Source organism: Trifolium pratense, linkage group LG7, assembly GCF_020283565.1.
Source record: "Trifolium pratense cultivar HEN17-A07 linkage group LG7, ARS_RC_1.1, whole genome shotgun sequence".
NCBI lineage: Eukaryota > Viridiplantae > Streptophyta > Magnoliopsida > Fabales > Fabaceae > Trifolium > Trifolium pratense.
Window position 1 is genome coordinate 29663078 of NC_060065.1, and position 21118 is coordinate 29684195.

Here is a 21118-nt window from a genome sequence, read left to right on the forward strand (position 1 = left end):
GTTATCAATTGTTGAAGTAATTGTCCTACGCTTTTGCTATAATAAAAAAAGTTTAATACGTGGCTTAAGCTATCCACAACCATATACCGCATACAACTGTTGACGACGCTTTGTTCAAGCGTCAGTGGACTATTTTGTCCGCATATTTGTTCAAGTTTATTTTTGGATGTTTTTATTTTGTACATTAGGTTTTATTTTGAGAGATATTGATAAAAAAAAAAATAAGATTGACAGGATCTAACTTAACAATATCGATATTATTAGAGTCAATATATTCCGCTTTATTACATTACATTACATCAACAAAAAAAAAACATAGCTCCCAGCGAGGATTGAACTCGCGACCTTTCCCTTACGAAGGGAACGCACTACCACTATGCTATGGAAGCTAATCAATAATATTGATTACCTCAACTTTTTTAAGGATAATTTAGTAAAAGACTAAAAGTGTTATTCTCCTCCATTCATTTATTATACATTTTGTTTTTAATCTTTGTAACATTCTGAAATGAATTACTCACTGTCATTGTTGAATAGATGGAATAATAATTAAGGTTAAATAAGTTTTTGTCCGTATAAATATCTTAGCGTAGTTTGTTTTTCGATTACCTTCCATTTAAGTGTAATTATATATATATATATATATATATATATATATATATATATATATATATATATATTGATCAAAATCTCTCTAAACAAATTTCTACAAGTTATAATCCCTAAAATATTTTCACTCACGACTTTTGGTTTCTATTTTAAAGTCACTGATGACAGTCAATTATATGATGTTTTTAGTAGTAATTTAGGGTAGTTTTAATAGTAACTGAAGCCCAAAAGCAAGTAAATACCTGAAAAAGTGAAGTTACTTGGTTCAGAAGCAAGAAAAGTGGAAAAAACATAAAAAAAGAGCAAAAACGTAATAAACAGCGCGCACCATCGTACCTATGATGAGATCCAGCGTGGTGCGATGAGAAGGCAGTTTAAATTTAAGAAAATCTGCAACAAATCTTTCTCATCGTACCACGATGAAAGACGGTTGAAGAAAACAGAAAATCCTGATCAAATCTTCCATCGTACCACGATATGATCCATCATGGCCACGATGAGGCAAAATTATACGCCATCATGGCCACGATGGGTGCGATGGACGCGTAGAAAAAGCTCAAACCTAGCTGAAAAACTATAAATAGAGTCTTCCTCCTTCATTATTATTCATTCCAAAATATTGAGAGCTATTCAATATTCACTCTAGAGTTAGGAGAACTCTAAGGAGGAGGCAAGGAGGGCTAAGGAACTCCAAGGCCAATAAGTTTATTTTCTTTCTGTCTTTGTAATTTATTTTTCCTAAGTTAGGTGGAGTCGAGGAACTCCGTTACGAATGCTTGGTTTTGTATAATTTGGGTATAAATTCAATTGTTTTTACTTTCAAACTCTTTTATTGTTTGGTTTTATATTTATTTTAATACTGATCACATTAGAATAAAATCTAAGGAGCTAGTGGATATCTTTTTTTTTTAAGAAGCTAAATTAGCCCACCCAAATTGGCGCCAGAGAGAATCGAACCTCAGACCTCAAGAGGAGCACACTCCCAGGTCCCAAGCCAATACCAATGCACCAACCCAAGTGGGTTAGGAGCTAGTGGATATCAGATAGGAAACGAAGCTAGTTATCCCGAACGAAGGACAATGTGCTAAGGTCCAACATGAGACCATTAAATTCAGTATCTGAGGTCTTAATATAGGATTAGAATGAACGATAATTTCTACCTGAGGCAGAGATAGGACTAGTTTGAGGCACATGTGACAACTTGCGACACATTGAGCCTTAAGGCCTGAGCGGTTTGGACACCTGTTTGAGTTGGCGGAGACTAAATCGGGTACGGTGGCTGAGATGTTTGCTTTAGGGTGGGGTGTAGATGGAGAGGCATTGGAGTGGCAGAGACGGTTGAGGGCGTGGGATGAGGAGATGTTGGGGAAGTGTCAGTCTTTACTTCTTAACATTTATTTGCAGGCTCAGTCTTCTGACACGTGGTAGTGGAGCCCAGACCTTGATGCAGGCTACACTGTCCGAGGAGCATATCAGCTTCTGACTCCTCAAGCTTCAGTTACTTTGGATGCTGCGGAAAACCTCATATGGCACTCTCAGGTTCCTTTGAAGGTTTCCATCTTTGCGTGGCGTTTATTGCGTGACAGGTTGCCCACGAGAGTAAACCTAGTCATTCGAGGTGTTTTGTCTCCTACAGCTCACACTTATGTCTTTGGATGTGGAGCGGCCGAGTCGGCCCATCATTTATTCATCTCATGTGGTATTATTGGATCTCTTTGGGATTTAGTTCGTCTGTGGATTGACATTCCTTTGGCGGATTTCACTACTCTACGTGATCATTTTGTCCAGTTTACAGTCTCAATGGGTGGATCTCGAGCTTGGCGATCCTTCTTGCAGCTCATTTGGCTTTCTTGTGTATGGGTGATATGGACGGAGAGAAATCATCGTTTGTTCAAAGGCTCAACTGAAGGAAAATCGCATTTAAAACAGAGTGAAAAACGCAGCGGAAATTAAAATTTTCCTTCTATGGATCCTTGCGAATGGACATGATCAGGGTTTCGGTTATTACCTTTGAAGAACAATTCCTCGATTCTGAATCGATCACAAGCACCGCACGATCGCAGCACCTCTAGTCAGTCCACACGAACAGTTTCCGTTCACCTCTTAGTGCTAGCTGCAAGACGACGGTAGAGGGAGATTTAGTGCGGTTAGGGTTTCAGAGAATTTTAGGATTTCTCTAAAATTCGGATTATGTGTGTAACACAAGACTGAATTGCATAAGGCTCTATTTATAGAGCTTCTTATGTTGTCTTCAGGCCAAAGTGGTTATTGGACTTCGCAAGCCCAATAACCTACTGTTACTAATCGCACCCCACTAATAAGTCATACTTATTTCTCCCGTCATTAACTGTCCTTATGTGTGTGACCCTATAGGTTCCTATGACGTTGGCAATAATATTAATCTCAATATTATAAACAGTGAGCGGTATCTAGCAACACATCACTGCTACCCAAGTCACAAGAATGTCACGTGATCTGACAAACCTTTCCGTGATAAATATCTTGTGTATAATTACCCTTTTACCCTTATGTCTATATTGAACACAAGGCATAGTACGTCACCCTTGTTAAATTCAATATTGGGCCCATAAACATATCTCCTGTTATGTAGGAGGGGTAAATTCCATCTAGGTCACTCATGTCCCTTCAGCATGATTCGTGGAATACCCATCAACCAACTTTATAGTCATCCTGTTACGGATAACTTTGAATGGCGACAAAGTACTACACTCCTACATCTAGGGAACATAGTGGTTTCAGGTCGAAGGGTGGAATACACCACTTATCACTATGAGAATATCTTATGACATTTCATAACATACTATGTAGTATTCTCATGGTGGGTCAATCCGATATAAATATTACTCTTAATATTTATATCTATGTGAAGACTTGATAACTCTTTATCTATGATCCGTGAGATGTGATCATCAGTCTACCAACATAATAGTCTCTATGTTTTGATGTTATCCCAATTCACAGCAAATTATCCAATACAAGTATCATGCAATTATAAATAATTGGCCTCTAGGGCTTACACCAACATCAACAAGCACAACTCATCTTTTGTTGGACAAGATCAAACTTTTCTCTTTTAGGTGGTTGAAGACGACGAGTATTACGTTAGCCTCAAACTACTATAGCTGGTGGTCTAGTCCATTACTTTGTTTGAGCCTTGTATGATTTATTTATGATTTTTATCTTTCTGACTCTTTGTAAACTTTGATAGTCTACCTCGGCACGTCTTGTGCTGAAGGGCTAATTGTGTTAATATATTCCATTTTGGCTTCTTCAAAAAATATTCTTAATGAAACAATTTCAACTTGGACATATATAATATTAAAAAGTTATATATAATATTACGAGAGTAATCAAATAAGTACAAGAGAAATGCCGAGTATAACCTTAAGAGTGTGTTTGGATGAGGGATTCTAGAAATTCAAGGGATTTTAAATACTAGGCAATTCAATTGATTCAATTGAATTCCCTTGATTTTCAAATTCCAGTGTTTGGATAAAGTGTTGAAATTCCATCAATTGTAAAATTCTTTGTTTGGATAATGTAATTGAATTTCCTTCATTTAATTTTATTTATTTTAATAAAATCGACCCTAAACCCAAAAATTGGCCGAAAAACCGAAAAAATCGGCGGAAAAACCTAAAATCGGTCAAAAACCATAAATCGGCTGAAAAACCTAAAATCGACCAAAAGCCCTAAAATCGACTATAAACTCTAAAATCGGCAGAAAACCCAAAAAATTAATCGAAAACCCAAAAATTGACCATAAACCCAAAAAATCGGCCGAAAAACCTAAAATCGGTAAAAAAAACCAAAAGTCAACTATAAACCCTAAAATCGACAGAAAAACGAAAAATCGACCGAAAAACCGAAAAATCGACTATAAATCCTAATATCGCCCAAAAAATGGGTTTATAGTCGATTTTAGGTTTTTCGGCCGATTTTGGGGTGTATAGCCGATTTTAGGATTTTGGGTCGATTTTAGGTTTTCGGCCGAGTTTTTTGGGTTTAAGGACGATTTTAGATTCTTCGGCCGATTTTTTGGATGTTGGCCGATTTTGGGTTTTCGGTCGATTTTTGGTTTTTCGGCCGATTTTTTGGGTTTTCGGCCGATTTTAGGGTTTATAGTCGATTTTTGGAATTTTGGCCGATTTTAGGTTTTTCTGCCGATTTTTCGGGTTGCCGGTCGATTTTAGGTTTTATAGTCGATTTTTTGGATTTTGGCCGATTTTAGGTTTTCGGCCGATTTTTTGGATTTTCAGCCGATTTTAGGGTTTATAGTCGATTTTTGGAATTTCGGCCGATTTTAGTTTTTTCTGCCGATTTTTTTTTATTTTCGGCCGATTTAGCGTTTATCGTCGATTTTAGGTTTTTCGGCTAATTTTAGGTTTTACGATCAATTAGTAATTTTTAAAAGTTTATAGAGAAGAAGGAATTTCAAATTCTTTGGTTTTAGGTGTCATTTTGAAAGAGGAGTGCTATATCCAGCGAATGAGTGTTTCACGAAATTTCACGACCCCTATATACAACACAATTGCAAAACAGTTTGGGAAACACATAAATTCCGGATTTGACGGAATACAGGTAGGTGTGGTGTTATGTGGCTAAATTGCACTATCGCGATGGATTCGTGAAAAAATCCTTCGCTGTATATATCATTTTCCATTTTGAAATTCTCTAAATTTAACTTTAACAAAATACTTCATAAATTTCCATCATTTTGAAAATTCTTCAAATTTTCATCCAAACAATAGAATTCACCTCAAATCATTTGAATTCCCTCAAAAAATTACTTTACCTCAAAAAAATCCCCCATCCAAACACACTCTAAGTTCTTTTTTTTGTCAATAACCTTAATAAGGGTAAACTTTAGTTTTTTTTCGTAAATATAAGTATATTTCCATGTGAGGGTGTGTCGTCAAAATAAGGGACGCAAATAGCAACTCCCGTATATTTATGAATCTAAGAAATAGAGGCCCCAGAAAAATTATTGTACTAGCACCGCAATATTTTTGGGCCAAAAATAAAAAACTCGAACAACCCAAATTTTCCTGAAGATGTTTTCTCTTCCCCCCTCCCATGAATCTTTTTTTTTTTGACAATCCCATGAATCTTTTATATCCCCCAATATTCTAATTTTGACCTTGCAGAAAAATTCGGTTCGCAGAAACCGAATTTTTTCTAGTGCAAATTCAGAGTAAATTTCGGTTTTTAGAAACCAAAATTTGTTTTCAAGGCAAAAAAAAAATTCGGTTTCTACGAACCGAAGTTTTTTCAAGGGTAAAATTGGAAATTCAGGGGATAAAAGATTCACGCGGGGTGGGAAGAGAAAATATCTTTACTGAAACTGGAGGACTTTCATTTCACTGTGTTTGGGTTGACACATGCCCCAAATATTTTTAGCTTTTTATTGTTGAGAATAATTCAAAGTTAGTTAAAATTGAGTTAGTTTGGTTGTTGCAAAAGCTGTTACTTGCTTTACAAGTAAAACAGAATTAGTTAGTGTGTAGGTTAGTTAGTTGAGTTAACTACTATGTTAATAAGTAACCATAGTTGGTTAATGCTAACTCATTGGTTTTGTGTATAAAAACCATACTACACCATTGTAAAGATATATCAATTGATCATTAATGAATTTACCCCTTTTCTCTCATTCTTTCTCACAATTTGTTCATTCACATTCATCCATTCATTGTTCATAAGTTCTAACAAACTGGTATCTAGAGCCTCAAGGTTCGTGGCATTAAAGAATTGATCAAGATTCACTGCAATTTGATCAATTAACTCAGGAAGAAGATGACAAGTCAACTAGAAACACTCAGCAACAGTTTTGGTGGGAAATTGCCAATTCTTGATGCAAGCAATTGGGATCGATGGAATAAGCAGATGAAAGTGATATTTGGGTTTCAAGAAGTACAAGATGTGATTGAAACTGCTATCACTGAATTAGCAGCAGATGCAACAGACAATCAGAGGAATGCACATCGTGCATTGAAGAAGAAAGATTTCAAAGCAATGTTCTTCATTCATCAATGTGTTGATTTGGTGAATTTCCAGAAGATTTAGAATGCAACATCAGCTAAGGAATGTTGGGACATTCTTGAGAAAGCACACTCAGGGAATGAGAAGCTGAAGCAGGTTAGATTACAAACTTGGAAAAGGAAATTTGAACTGCTACAGATGGAAAACAATGAAAGCATTGCAGATTACTTTAACAAGATCACAAACATCACAAATCAGATGAAGAGTTGTGGTGATACTTGTGACAATCAAACCATTGTTGGTAAGGTTATGAGAACTTTATCTCCTAAGTTTGATTATATCACTGTTGCAATAATGGAAACCAAAGATTTGTCAACATTGACATTGGATGAATTACAATGTACACTGGAGTCTCATGAACAAAGAATCATGGAAAGAACAAAAGATAGGGCCACTGATCAAGCATTGCAAGCTCATGCAGAGAAGAAAGGCAATGGCAAATGGAAGGGGAAAGATAAGTCCAAGAAGAATAATAATTCACAAGATAACTCAAAGAAAAACAATGATCAAGCTGAATCTTCATCTCAAGGCACTGCATCAAATCAAGATAAGAAAGGGAAGTTCAATTTGAAGAACATACAGTGCTATAATTGCCAGAAGTTTGGTCACTTTGCAAAAGATTGCAGAGGCAAGAAGGTTCCAAGGTATGGAGGAAAGAATAAGGCTGAAGCACATATTGCTCAGGAAGATAGTGACTCAGAGGTTGATCCAACACTGTACATGGCTACCATTACAGATATTGAAGATGATCAAGAACATTGGTATCTTGACACAGGTTGCAGCAATCACATGACAAGCCATAGAGATTGGCTAATCAACTTCAACAGTTCATCAAAAACTAAAATAAGGTTTGCAGACAATAGAACAATTCCAGCTGAAGGAGTAGGTGATGTATTGATCAAAGGCAAGAAAGGAAATCAAGCCATCATCACTGGTGTTCTATATGTACCAGACATGAAAACAAATTTACTAAGTTTGGGACAGTTACTAGAGAAGGGATTCATTATGCATATGGAGAATAACATCATGGAAGTGTATGATTCTCAGAACAACACTATTCTGAGAGCCCCTCTATCTCAGAATAGAACATTCCAAGTCACCTTGACTGCAAATCAATCCCAATGTCTGGCTACAATAAAGATCAATGACCAAGCTTGGTTATGGCATCTGAGGTATGGTCATCTGAACTTTAAAAGCTTGAGTTATCTGCAAAACAATGAACTGGTCAATGGATTACCTGCAATTAAGATCCCTAGAGATATATGTCAACATTGCTTGATAGGCAAGCAAGCAAGAAAGTCTTTTGTCAAGAATACTGCAATGAGAGCTAAGCAGGTACTTAATGAAGTATATACAGATGTATGTGGTCCATTCGACACACTATCTTTAGGAGGAAACAAGTACTTTGTATCATTCATTGATGAATTCAGCAGAATGATGTGGATTCACTTAATGAAGAGCAAAGATGAAGTGCTTCAGAATTTTAAATCATTCAAACTGTTAGTTGAAAAGCAATCAGAAAAGAAGATTAAAATTCTAAGAAGTGATGGTGGTGGTGAATACACCTCAAATGAATTCAAGACATTTTGTTCAGAAAATGGAATTCAGCATGAAATAATAGCTCCATACACTCCTCAACACAATGGAATGGCTGAAAGGAGGAATCGAACTATCATGAATATGACCAGATGCATGCTAAGAGAAAAGAATCTACCTCACAGCTTTTGGGGTGAAGCTGTAGTTACAGCCTGCTATGTTCTGAACAGATGTCGTACAAAGCAAATAGATAAGGTACCAGAAGCAATTTGGTCAGGTCACACACCATCAGTGAAGCATCTTAGGGTATTTGGATGTCTTTGTCACAGACACATACCAGATCAAAAGAGGAAGAAACTTGATGATAAAAGTGAAATGATGATCATGATAGGATATCACACTGCAGGTGCCTATAAACTCTACAATCCAATCACAAAAAAGGTAACCAGCAGTAGAGATGTCACTTTTGAAGAAGATAAGAGCTGGGATTGGAATGGAAATACAGCACAAGATAAAAAGTATGTTCCATTTCAGTTACTTGATGAAGAAGCAACTGAAGAAAACACTATGCTAACACCTCCAACAACTGCAAATGAGCCAGTTGTACTAAGAAGATCAGAAAGAGGAGGTATTCCAAACAGAAATCTGCAAGGGTATGAAACAATCCCAGATGACATGATCACACCAGATGGTGATATAGTGCATTTTGCATTATATGTAGACACTGAACCCTTGACATATCAACAAGCAGCAAAGTATGAAGAATGGAGGGGAGCAATGGAGGAAGAAATAGCCTCAATTGAAAAGAACAACACATGGAACTTGGTCCATCTGCCTGCAAACAAGAGGCCTATAGCAGTCAAATGGATATACAAATTGAAATACCTACCTGATGGCACTATAGCAAAGTACAAAGCACGATTGGTTGCCAAAGGATTCCTACAGAAACAAGGTATTGACTTTACTGAAATCTTTGCACCTGTGGCAAGGATTGAAACTGTGAGACTAGTAGTTGCTATTGCAAATCACTTTGACTGGGAATTTGTTCAATTGGATGTCAAGTCTGCATTTCTCAATGGCAAACTTGAGGAGGAAGTATATATTGAACAACCTCAGGGTTTCATAGTTAAAGGAAAGGAAGATCATGTGTTGAAGCTGAACAAAGCATTGTATGGCCTAAAACAAGCACCAAGAGCTTGGAACATGAGAATAGATGAGTTTCTCAGCAAAAATGGATACTCAAAATGCACTGTTGAACATGGAATCTATGTCAAAGGTACATCACAGAATAGACTTTGCATAGTGTGCCTATATGTTGATGACTTACTAATAACTGGCAGCAGTAAAGATGAAGTTAAGAAGCTAACAAGTCTGCTAAGCTCAGAATTTGACATGACCAATTTAGGAGGTTTGAAATATTTTCTTGGGCTGGAATTGACTAAGACAAGTAGTGGTATGCTGATACATCAGAGGAAGTATGCTTCAGATATACTAAAGAGATTCAACATGATGGATTGTAATCCAGCTAACACTCCAATGGAAACTGCATCAAATTTGAATGCTGATGATGAAGGCAAATCTGTGAATAGCACTCACTATAAACAGATGGTAGGAAGCCTTAGATATGCTTGCAACTCAAGGCCAGATATATGTCATAGTGTAGGGATTGTTAGCAGATTTATGCAATCACCTAAACTGTCACATATGCAAGCAGTGAAGAGAATCCTAAGATACCTACAGGGCACAATTGACTATGGTGTTTTGTACACCAAAACAGATGAGAACCAAAAGAAGCTTGTTGGTTATTGTGACTCTGACTGGTCAGGTGATAAAGTTGAAAGAAGAAGCACAATGGGATACATCTTCACATTGTTCAATTGTCCAATCTCATGGAGTTCAAAAAAGCAAAGTGTAGTTGCCTTATCCACATGTGAAGCAGAATACATTTCTGCCTGCAATGCTGCTTGCCAAGGAATCTGGTTGCTAGCATTACTGCAGGAAATGAAGATTGATATTGAACAGGAAGTAGAGCTAATGGTTGACAACAAATCAGCCATTAATCTGGCCAAAAACCCTATAGCTCATGGAAGAAGCAAACATATAGAAACAAAGTTTCATTTTTTGAGAGATCAAGTTACAAAGGGGAAGATCAAAATGACTTACTGCAACACAGAGAAGCAAATGGCAGATGTGCTCACTAAGCCATTGAAGATTGATAGATTCAAGGATTTAAGAAGAATGATGAATGTTCAAAGCCTTGAGACTTTGAATTAAAGGGGTGTGTTGAGAATAATTCAAAGTTAGTTAAAATTGAGTTAGTTTGGTTGTTGCAAAAGCTGTTACTTGCTTTACAAGTAAAACAGAATTAGTTAGTGTGTAGGTTAGTTAGTTGAGTTAACTACTATGTTAATAAGTAACCATAGTTGGTTAATGCTAACTCATTGGTTTTGTGTATAAAAACCATACTACACCATTGTAAAGATATATCAATTGATCATTAATGAATTTACCCCTTTTCTCTCATTCTTTCTCACAATTTGTTCATTCACATTCATCCATTCATTGTTCATAAGTTCTAACATTTATAGGTATACCCCCACAAATATCAGTCATACTCATACTCCATATTTTCAAGTTTTTCCTTTAATAAATTTTGATTTCCAATTCTACCATTTTCCTGGAGATGTCAATGGGTTGGAGCAGAAGACCAGAAGTGGGGATTGGGGAGTACTTCTCCGCTCCCTTCTAGATCTAAAATGCTTCACATCCTCACCCTCATTCTCTATTTTGGACAGTATTCTTTTTCCATTTCCGTTTTCGCTCATCCTCATAGTTCTCATAGGGACTCCATCAACATTAAAGAAGATATCAATTTTTAATTAAACTAGTTGTAAAAAAATATAATCATAAAAGAAATAAAAATCAAGATATTATTGTGAATCTCGTGATAGTAAAAAATATCATATATAAACGGGGGGACTTTCACGCCATTCCCACGGAGAGTCCCACTTACAGATACAAATTAACATTGCTACATTCTCCCCTTCATCTATCTCATTCTCTTAAATCGCTCATTATCACTCTCACCCCGTCTCCCATTTACCGCAAATCCTCACCGTTCCTTCCAAATCATATTTTGACCGGTTCAAATTCCATGTGTTAGTTTTTTAAATGAAATTTAATTCTTTTCAACATGACATTTGTAACTCAAAATATATCCTAATATTTACATAATGTTTAACATGATCTTCAAGTATCTTTATTGCCTTAAGCTTCGCAATTGTGTTGTTTGATCTCCAAGGCGCTTTGTCATTTGTGTGGCTGTTGGAGGTAGGGCGCTGGTGCATTATATTTGTTGGCCTTTGGGACTGGTTTTGTTTGGTCTGAGCCACTTTTAGCCTGGGTGGTTAGCTCTCCATGCTGGTGGTGATGTACTCTTCTAATATAGTCTTAGATCCCTGGCACCTCTGTTTTTGTTTTTGCATGTTCCTCATGTTTTGGTTTTGGGAAATAGCATTGGCAATGACGTTGGGTTCATTGCTTATTGTAACACTAACACTTGCAATTTTTGGTGGTCTAAGTGCGAATTTACAATTTGGGCCCTAATTAATAATTGTAGTATAAAAAATTTGAATTCTCATAAAACATTAAACTTTTTATTTAATTTCAAAATACTCTTACAAAACAATTCCTACTACCATTTCTAAATGCAATCATACAAAGTCACTTAATAATTGTGTTTACATATGCAAAGTCACTAATAATTGTGTTTACATCAATATGTTATATAAGAGAAAACTATAGATGACTGATGAGTTGCAGACTTGTAGAGAGAAAAATAGAGGAAGAAGATGAGTGTGTGTTGATATGAAGCGACATTGCAAGAAGAAAAGAATTTGCATACGTGTAGTGATGAAAAAGTAGTACGAAAGCGGTTTGACATGAAATTTGATACTTGATATGAGTAAGAGATACATACGCATAGAGAATTTGATTATTGATACTTACGTATCATTGTATCAATTCATCAATTATCAACCATATCAAATATCATTGTACCAAAATTCATAATTGAAACAATTATATGTTCACCGATAGAGAATAAGAAGCGACAAACAAAACTATGAATTTCATATAGTATATTTTTTGTTGGGCCTATTAGTCCCCTAAAAAAATTATTTTGGGGCACAAATCTTAGTCTTATTTTTATGGACCTAGGGCGGTCGCCCTCTTCGTCCTCCCTCAGATACGGCCCTGCCAGTGCACGATGCTCCTGCAACGTTTTCACTTGCGTAGGGATATCAATTGTATTTGTAAATAGGGAACCCTGCGAGAATTGCTCCATTTGAGGTTTGAAGGCGGATAATTTTTTCCAGAGAGAGAAATTTCCCCTGAGGGAGGTTTGAGGATGAAGATGATGTTTTATTCTCCGCTCCGCAAAGTCTCTATTCCCAATATTTTATTAAAATAACATTTATATGTGTACGTTCACGCAATATAAAAAATAATATAAATTTGATAATATCTTATAATGTTGATGGATTCGCATCCGAACCTTGAAGATCAGTAAAGATGTTAATGAAAAAAAAGACTCATGAATAAGGACGAAGATGAAGAATATTTTAAATAATTTGTAAAAAAAAAATAGATAAATACTTGCGTTCATTCTCCACGAATTTTTTTCTTCTAAGCTACCAATTAATGATTTATAGGTATTTACCGATTAACCAATGAGAACAAACCATATACATGTTTAGTAAAAGTTGGGTACAATATGTTTTCATTGATTGATGAAAAATATCTAAAATTATATAAGAGTAGAGTAGACCTCGACTTCTCCGCGAGTCCACTTCATTGACACCTCCATATCCACGCACCATGCACGCCATGTCACACTTGCGCACTTAGAGCATCCACAATGGAGAAATCCAATTTTTGGTACCTAAGTGGGTCCCGCGTGTACACATCACTCATTTATAATTTTTTAATAATAGTATCTAATAAGCACTCAATTTCTCCAACCCAACACCTCTTAAAAAATTTTAAACCGGTCCACAAATAACTACACATTTCATCAATAACTCTACATCTTTATAAAATGGGTCCCACAAATTTTATTAAGTACTATGAGAGAGAGAATGCTTATTTGAGAAGTGGTACCTATTTGGTACTAAAATGTGTTGTGTTCCAATGATAGTATCTACTCCCTCCGGTCCTTATTATAAGAAACACTTTGACAAAATCACACAAACCAAGGAAGGTAAATTTTCTCATTAATGATTCTAACATTTTATATTTTATTCCAAAGCTAACCTTTGACTAGCATGGGAAATAGGCCTCTCTAATTAATGCACTAGCATTATAATGAATTATTTGATTGTATTTAATATGGGTACAAATGGAATTGTGTCAAAGTGTTTCTTATAAAAAGAACCAAATAAAAATTCCAAAGTGTTTCTTATAAAAAGGACCGGAGAGAGTAATAAGTACCATAAGTACCTAATATGATTTTGCAGAACTTTCATGTGAACCTTACCCTAGTCTTTGATTAGTCATAAAAGTCTCATCACGAGTTTCTCCCCCTAAAATCTCAAACATTAATGGCGGTAATAACTGACTTTATTCAGTGGCAAAAAAAACTTGTCATTGTTAAAGATTTGACATAGACATCACTTTCACTAAAATAATTTTTTTAAAAAAAAATTAAAACATTAAAAACAGAATTTTATTTTTAACAAAAATAGAGGGAAAATGAAATGAAAAAGAAACAAATAAGAGAGCGTGAAGAAAAGTGAAAGAGACTCGTCTCGTGTGTGAGACTGAAACTGAAACTGAGTCTCACTCCACACACCGCGCTTAACCTTTTTCAACCTTTCTTCTCAGATCTTCAATTTCTTCACTCAATTTTCTTCTTCTTCAATCGATTCTCTTTCTTCTTCGTTTCCAATGGACCAGGTAAGTTCAATTCAATGCATCGGTTAACGATTTTCGATTTCGATTTTTAGTTCGTTTTGATTCATCACGCGCTGATTTTGATTTGTGAATTTCGATTTTGTTTAGTATGAGAAGGTTGAGAAGATTGGTGAAGGTACATACGGTGTCGTTTACAAGGCTCGTGACCGTGTTACCAATGAAACTATCGCGCTTAAGAAGATTCGTCTTGAACAGGAAGATGAAGGTGTTCCTAGCACCGCTATTCGTGAGATTTCTCTTCTTAAAGAAATGCAGCATAGGAATATCGTTAGGTATTGGATTTCTCTCATTTTTTATTATTTTTTTTGTTTATTAATTTAATGATTTTGTTCATTTTTTTATGCGAAGTTAATTTTTTTGGTGTAGATGATTGAATTCATGTGTTGAAGTAGTGAATCGGAAGATTTTACTGTGTTTTTCTGTTGAATTGGTGTTTTTACTTTTTGGAATTTTGTTTGACTTTGATGTGTAGTGTAATGTTGGATGGTTTGGATCTGCAAGTGTAATGATGCTAATCATTTTAATCATAATGAATGATAGGTGGTTGCTTCCTATTGTTCTTCATAAGGTCTTGATGATTGTTTTTCATAGTTTTATGCGGCTTTGGTTCAAGTTTTGATAACTCTATGTTTGTTTAGGTCTTGATAATGCTATTGCTATTGTGTTACATTTTCATTTTATTTTTCTGACAGAAATGTTTTTATTTTATTACTGCTGGTCTTAATGTTTGATATGTCAACCTATCCTTATCCTTATTCTGTATGGTTGGTTTAGATGTCGAGGTTGGTTGTGTGGTGCAATTGACAACCTGTATTTGATAGTTTGGTTCCATTCAGTTAATGTTCATGTTTGGTAAACTGGTGGTGCTACTGGCAAAGATGCCTAAAGTACTCATTTGATGCCTTACACTTAAATGCCCTGTATTGTTCATGTAGGTGAGGTGATTGTTCGATGCATCCACAATCATGTCAACAATTTCATTCTCAAGTCTTGCTTTTGGCCTTACTAAATTCATATATTTAATGTGCTATGGTTTTATATGATCTTCAGTAACACCCATTATCAATGCAAATTCTATTTTAGCTGTTATGATATCTCTCCGGAAGGCATACTTTTAGGTCTTGGGGTGTTATGTAATTTATGCCATAAAAAAAATAGGAGTGAATGACACGAAAAAAATATTGTCTGTAAAGTTTTTCCCGCATATCACTTTCTTTTATGTTGTTATGTTAAATCTTCTCTGCATCTGTAACTGTAACCATTTCCTTACCAAGATATGCTTGTTTGTTGTGCGGATGACAGGTTGCAGGATGTGGTGCACAGTGACAAGCGATTGTATCTGGTTTTTGAATATCTAGACTTGGATCTGAAGAAGCATATGGATTCGTCTCCTGAGTTTGTAAAAGATCCGCGACAAGTAAAAGTGAGTGACTTCTGAGATTTTCTTATCTCCTGAGTTAGGCAATGATAGTGATTGATGAATGATGATAGCCTTATGGTTGGCACTTGGCAACAAATAGTTTAGCTCGTCAAATTGCAGGTATATGTGGTGCATGACTCATGACGCGAGTTTTGTGCGGTGTTTTAAAACCCGGACCGGTGATCGATCCGGTTAAGTTAAGGCACTGTGTCACTGGTTGGACCTCAAGACTGTTAAACTGGTCTATATAAAAAAATTTAAAAATATTCATGACTTAAATTTTGTGACAGTAACTATGAAATTTAATAGAAGTTCTTTTATAAAAAAAATTAATAAAAATTAATACTACCTCCGCTCCACAATATAAGGGAAAGTTTACTTTTTAGATACATTGAGTAACTAATGTATCTAGCCTATATTATAGGTCAGATAAATTAGTTACCCAATGTATCTAAAAGGTAAGTTTTCTCTTATATTAAGGACCAGATGGAGTACATTTTAAAAGTAAGAAAAATAACATTAACTATCTATTTTATTAATACATGATAGATATAGGTGATGTTTAGGAAGCCAAATAAAAAGATCTAGGTGTGTGAGCTTATTAATTTGGTATTATAGCTCGTTTTTTAATGAAGTATTAATTTATTAAATATATATCATTTTTAAACAAGCTTACTTGGCCGAGCGGTAAGGTTAAGAAATGTGATTCCTTTGTCCCAAGTTTGATTCCCAATAGGCATAGGTTGGTATTTTTTATAAAATTTTCATTCAAGCATCAAACCAGTCCGGTTCAGTGCAGGCTACACCGGTTTGACCGTAAACCCGGCTGGGTCACTTTGGGTTTCACCAGTTTGCTTACGTATCTGGTCCTATGCGCTGACTGACCCGCCACAGCTCCGGTTCCCGGCCGGACCGGTCCGCTCCGGGTTTTAAAACATTGGTTTCGTGATGAATTATACAGTGTTTAGTCACTTTAGTGGATTGCAGTTACTTGGTTATTGTGTTGTTGTCTGATAAAGTTTCCCATTTCTGGAAATAAATGATTTCATTAAGTTTGACCTATAGCATTTTGGTTGGAACTGTCCCGTGTTTATATAGCAAGTTGTTCAAATATTATTTCACCTACTTGATAAAAAAAAACTCCATTGTGTTCGTTCAAGTGAATGTAGCATGGCTATAGACTGTCTGTACTCAGATTCAGCCATTGCTTTTTTCACTGGTTATAGTTTCCCTTCCTAATGCCCTATACATGCGTATTTAGTTTTGTATACTGCTTTTACCCATCACTCCTTTCCTTCACTTCGCATTGTTTGTATATTTCCTCGTAAGATTCATAATTGATATATAATATAATTCAAATATAGAGCTCTACTAATTTTGGCGAACATGGCTAGTTAATTTGGAATTTGAGTTCTTCAATGATCCTTTTGCAGATGTTCCTTTATCAAATGCTCTGTGGAATTGCTTACTGTCATTCACATAGAGTTCTTCATCGAGACTTGAAACCACAGAATTTGTTGATAGATCGCCGTACTAATTCACTAAAGCTTGCAGATTTTGGATTGGCTAGGGCATTTGGCATTCCTGTCAGGACATTCACACACGAGGTTTGTGTGCTGCCTTATATTTGCTTCTAGTCATTCATTCAAGTAACAACAAACTAAACAGACGAGTATAAACATAAATTAAAAATGTAATCCTCCTCTTGCTATTATTAGAGGAGGAGTTAGAGGACTAAAGGAGTGCCATTGCTTGAATTGAGAAGAGAGGACAAGACAGTGTATAAGAGAATAAAATGGCAGAAGTAAAAGATGAGCACATGAAAGCAAGAGGGCAGAATAATAGAAGAAAAGGAAAAATAAAATAAAATAAAAAAGGAAGAGATAATTAGGGTAGAGGAAGGGATGGAGTCAGAAACAGGAAAAATAAGAGAAAATGGATGGACTCAGAACGAGAAAAAATAGAGAACAACTAGAGGTAGAATAGAAAGAATGGGTTAAAATCATCAATTGGATCCATCTCTCTTTCTCCCTGTGGTAATGGGAGTTACCAAATGAGTTACGGAGGTTGAGTCTTTTGTGTTTTAGAGTTTCAAATTTTCTTGTGTTATGGGTTAGTATCATCAATTGGATTCATCTATCTTTCTCTCGTGTGTCCCCCACTAAGTCCTATATTTAATAAATTTTAATACCATTTCACTGTCATTGTTGATTGTTTGTAGGTAGTTACACTGTGGTACCGAGCTCCCGAAATATTGCTGGGATCTCGTCATTATTCTACCCCAGTTGATGTTTGGTCAGTGGGATGTATATTTGCAGAGATGGCAAACCGACGACCTCTGTTCCCTGGGGACTCTGAGATTGATGAATTATTTAAAATATTCAGGTGAATATCTTTATTTCCCTAGGTTTTATGCTGCATGATAAATTGTTTGATTATCAATCAGACTATGAAGCGTCTTTTGACTTTAAAAATGGCACTAGAAGGGATTCAACTGTATAATCTGAATTCTATCAGACTATGATTATTATTATTAATTTTTTTTTGGTACAATATTATTATTATTATTTTTATACACACATTCATGTTTTCCCATGTTGATTGTTGATATCATTTGATGGCCAAGAATGCTAGTTTGTTGAGTAATTGAAAAATTGGCTGGTTGGTCTCATTCTTGCTTCTCTGTCTGTTTAATTTCCCTTCAGGATGTTATGGCTGTGAGGAAAGTGTTTTTTCAGTCAGAGTTGAATTTTGAGATAGCATTTCCGTCTTTTTGCCATTTTCCCTGCTCTTTAGTTTAATATCTCATATTTACTGACTGAAATGGATGGCAATAAGCAAAGGAGTTCTTAATGGTGATTTTTTAATTTAAGAATTTCTGTAGCGTTGCATGCCATGAATTTAGAAATTCTAGTTGACATATAAAAATCTGTTAAATAGATTAGCAAAATGGGACCGTAGGAAAATATTATTTGCTTTCTAATAGGGATGTATCAAGTAAATAATCAAATCTTCATATAGCTGTTATATATTTACATATTGTTCTTTATATTGAAGAATTTTGGGTACACCAACCGAAGATACATGGCCAGGAGTAACTTCATTGCCTGATTTTAAATCATCATTTCCCAGGTGGCCATCTAAGGTAAGTAAATGGCTGTTTTTCCTTAATCTGAATTCATGTGATCTTATTACTATCATAATTTAACCTTATCTTGTACTTTGTAGGACCTAGCAAGCGTGGTTCCAAATCTTGATCCAGCTGGTCTTGATCTTCTTTCTGTAAGTGCAACACGTGATACAATATTCTTTTTGCCATTATAAAAAATTAGTGTATTAAGTTTATACCTCAATTGCCGCAGGCTTTTTAGTCTCTTAGGCCGGGGTCTCAGTCTGAATCTGCATTATTGGGATAAAACAGTTAGTTTATTTTGTTCTTAATTATAGGATACAGTACTTCCTGTTCTGTTGACAAATTAACAAAACCAGAGAAATATATTTAGAAGCAAAAAAGATAAATATAGATGGTAGTCATGCTGACTGATCATAGATTAGAAAATATGGTACTACATTAACTTAAAAATATCATTTATGGGGGAACTTCGTTTAGAAAGCATTTTAACTAATTGGTGGAATCATAATTAATGACATGCCCTCTCTTTTTTTGAAGAAAATGACATGCCTTCTTAATATCATTTCTTTCTTTTTTTATGGTGATCAACATTTTTATTTATATTTTCGCACAAAACACTTGAGTGTTGAAACGTTGCAATGCAAATGTTTTCCATATCATTCTTTTAGATGTTCAACCCGTTGAAAGCAGATGGAGGAGAGGGATTATCCTTTGATTTTCTTATTAGTCTTGAATGGAGATTCTAGTATGATCTTTAATGCCTTCTGATGATCGATTCAATCTCATAAAAAGATATATCTTGGTTCTATTTTATCTCTTCAACAAGTTTAGTAATGAGCATAATGGCGCTGTTGAATATTTGTTTGTTCCCTCTTCTGCGTCTCAAGCTGGTTATGCATCCTCTGTATGGTGGGATAATTATATATCAAAGTCATTCCACTATTCCATTTATCAAATGATGAAATATAGCCCATGTGTTAATTTTTAATAGTCTATCAGCTTTTTTCTCCTTAATTTGCACGAGTTATCTGCATTTTAGATACTAAAGTATTTTTTAGCTTGTCAGACATTTCTATTAATTTTCTTAGGTGCTGACTGTATTGTACATGTGTATCTTTCCAGAGCATGCTTTGCTTGGACCCCAGCAAAAGAATTACAGCCAGGAGCGCTGTGGAGCATGAGTACTTCAAAGACATTAAGTTTGTACCCTAATTCCATATCTTAATGGTAAAGGTGTTTATAGCAATATGTGCAGAATTTAAGGATTTTGTTTGTGCCAGAACTGTGTGCTATTTTTGCTATTTTATTCAATGAATTGGGATCGTGTCATATTTTAACTTTTTATCCTTAAAAATATTTCAGATTAAATTAAGTGTGATAATATTGCATATTACTTTCTTTTTTGTCCACATCTGAATACCAATATAGGTATTTGTTCAGTTTGCTTGATTTATGGTTGTGCTTCATGCAGAACCCATACATATATTATTGCAAGATGTAAAAACATTTCTCCAATGCAGAACTATTATATTCCCATGTGAAATAAATTTCAAAATCATATTTGCAAGCATTCCATACAGAGCAAATTCCCCTGAAAGACCAGAAGCAGATTTATAGGTCCTCCTTCAGTCATCACTCATTCATAAACGCTTACCAGTTTTTTTACTAACTGAACTCATTTCAATCTCTTGCGACATAAAAAACCAACCATGCCTCCCTCAATAATGAACTCCCTTTTGTTTCTTTATTATGGTGAACTTTGTCCCCTGATTTGGGCTCTTCTGATGCTCTCTCTGACTGTCTTGCGGCGCAACTAAGAAAAACATACCAATCACACCTGTACTACTCACCATTCTTTCCTCCTCTTTGTTTTTTACTTCCTGCTTGCTGAACACCCACTTCTGCCAATGCATTCTCATGTGCACATCATGTGATCTGTTTTACTCCAATTCCTAGAAGTCAACAATCTGAATTTGATGAGGTTTACCCACTTCATCCTTGTGGTTGCCCTGTCTCATGCAAAGAATCCATGTATGTGTTCTGTGTGGCTGTTAGTTACATTCTCCCTTGATTGCATGATGTTCATTTTCCCTTGATATCATTTTGGGTGTTATTCTCTTCTATTTCACTCACTCATCAGTTTATATTACAATTAGGGATCCAGATCCTCTGCACACAACTGTTTACATCAGTCTCTCAACACTAAACATACAAGCAATATGAAATTGTCTACATCAGTTTATATCCAACGGATGAGAGAGAAAATGAAATTAATCAAAGTAATGACACTCAATCCAAAATTAATGATAAAACATCAATCAACCTCAGCTACGTATTCACTTAAAAAATACCGATTTTTGTTCTCTGCTGCAATGTCTGCTGCAAAT

The 21118-nt window shown here is 35.3% G+C and overlaps 1 protein-coding gene and 1 non-coding gene across 2 annotated transcripts; one reads left to right on the forward strand and one right to left on the reverse strand.

The window, feature by feature from the left end:
- Positions 1-317: 317 nt before the first annotated feature.
- Positions 318-389, reverse strand: TRNAT-CGU. Its single transcript has one exon. It is a non-coding gene; the product is annotated as a tRNA-Thr (tRNA).
- Positions 390-13952: 13563 nt separating this feature from the next.
- Positions 13953-20124, forward strand: LOC123894413 (cell division control protein 2 homolog 1). The gene is made up of 8 exons (XM_045944414.1): positions 13953-14160; positions 14266-14450; positions 15481-15601; positions 17032-17205; positions 17820-17983; positions 18656-18743; positions 18827-18880; positions 19854-20124. The coding sequence occupies exons 1-8, from the start codon at positions 14152-14154 to the stop codon at positions 19941-19943; spliced, it is 885 nt and encodes a 294-aa protein (XP_045800370.1). The 5' UTR covers positions 13953-14151; the 3' UTR covers positions 19944-20124.
- The last annotated feature ends 994 nt before the right edge of the window (positions 20125-21118 follow it).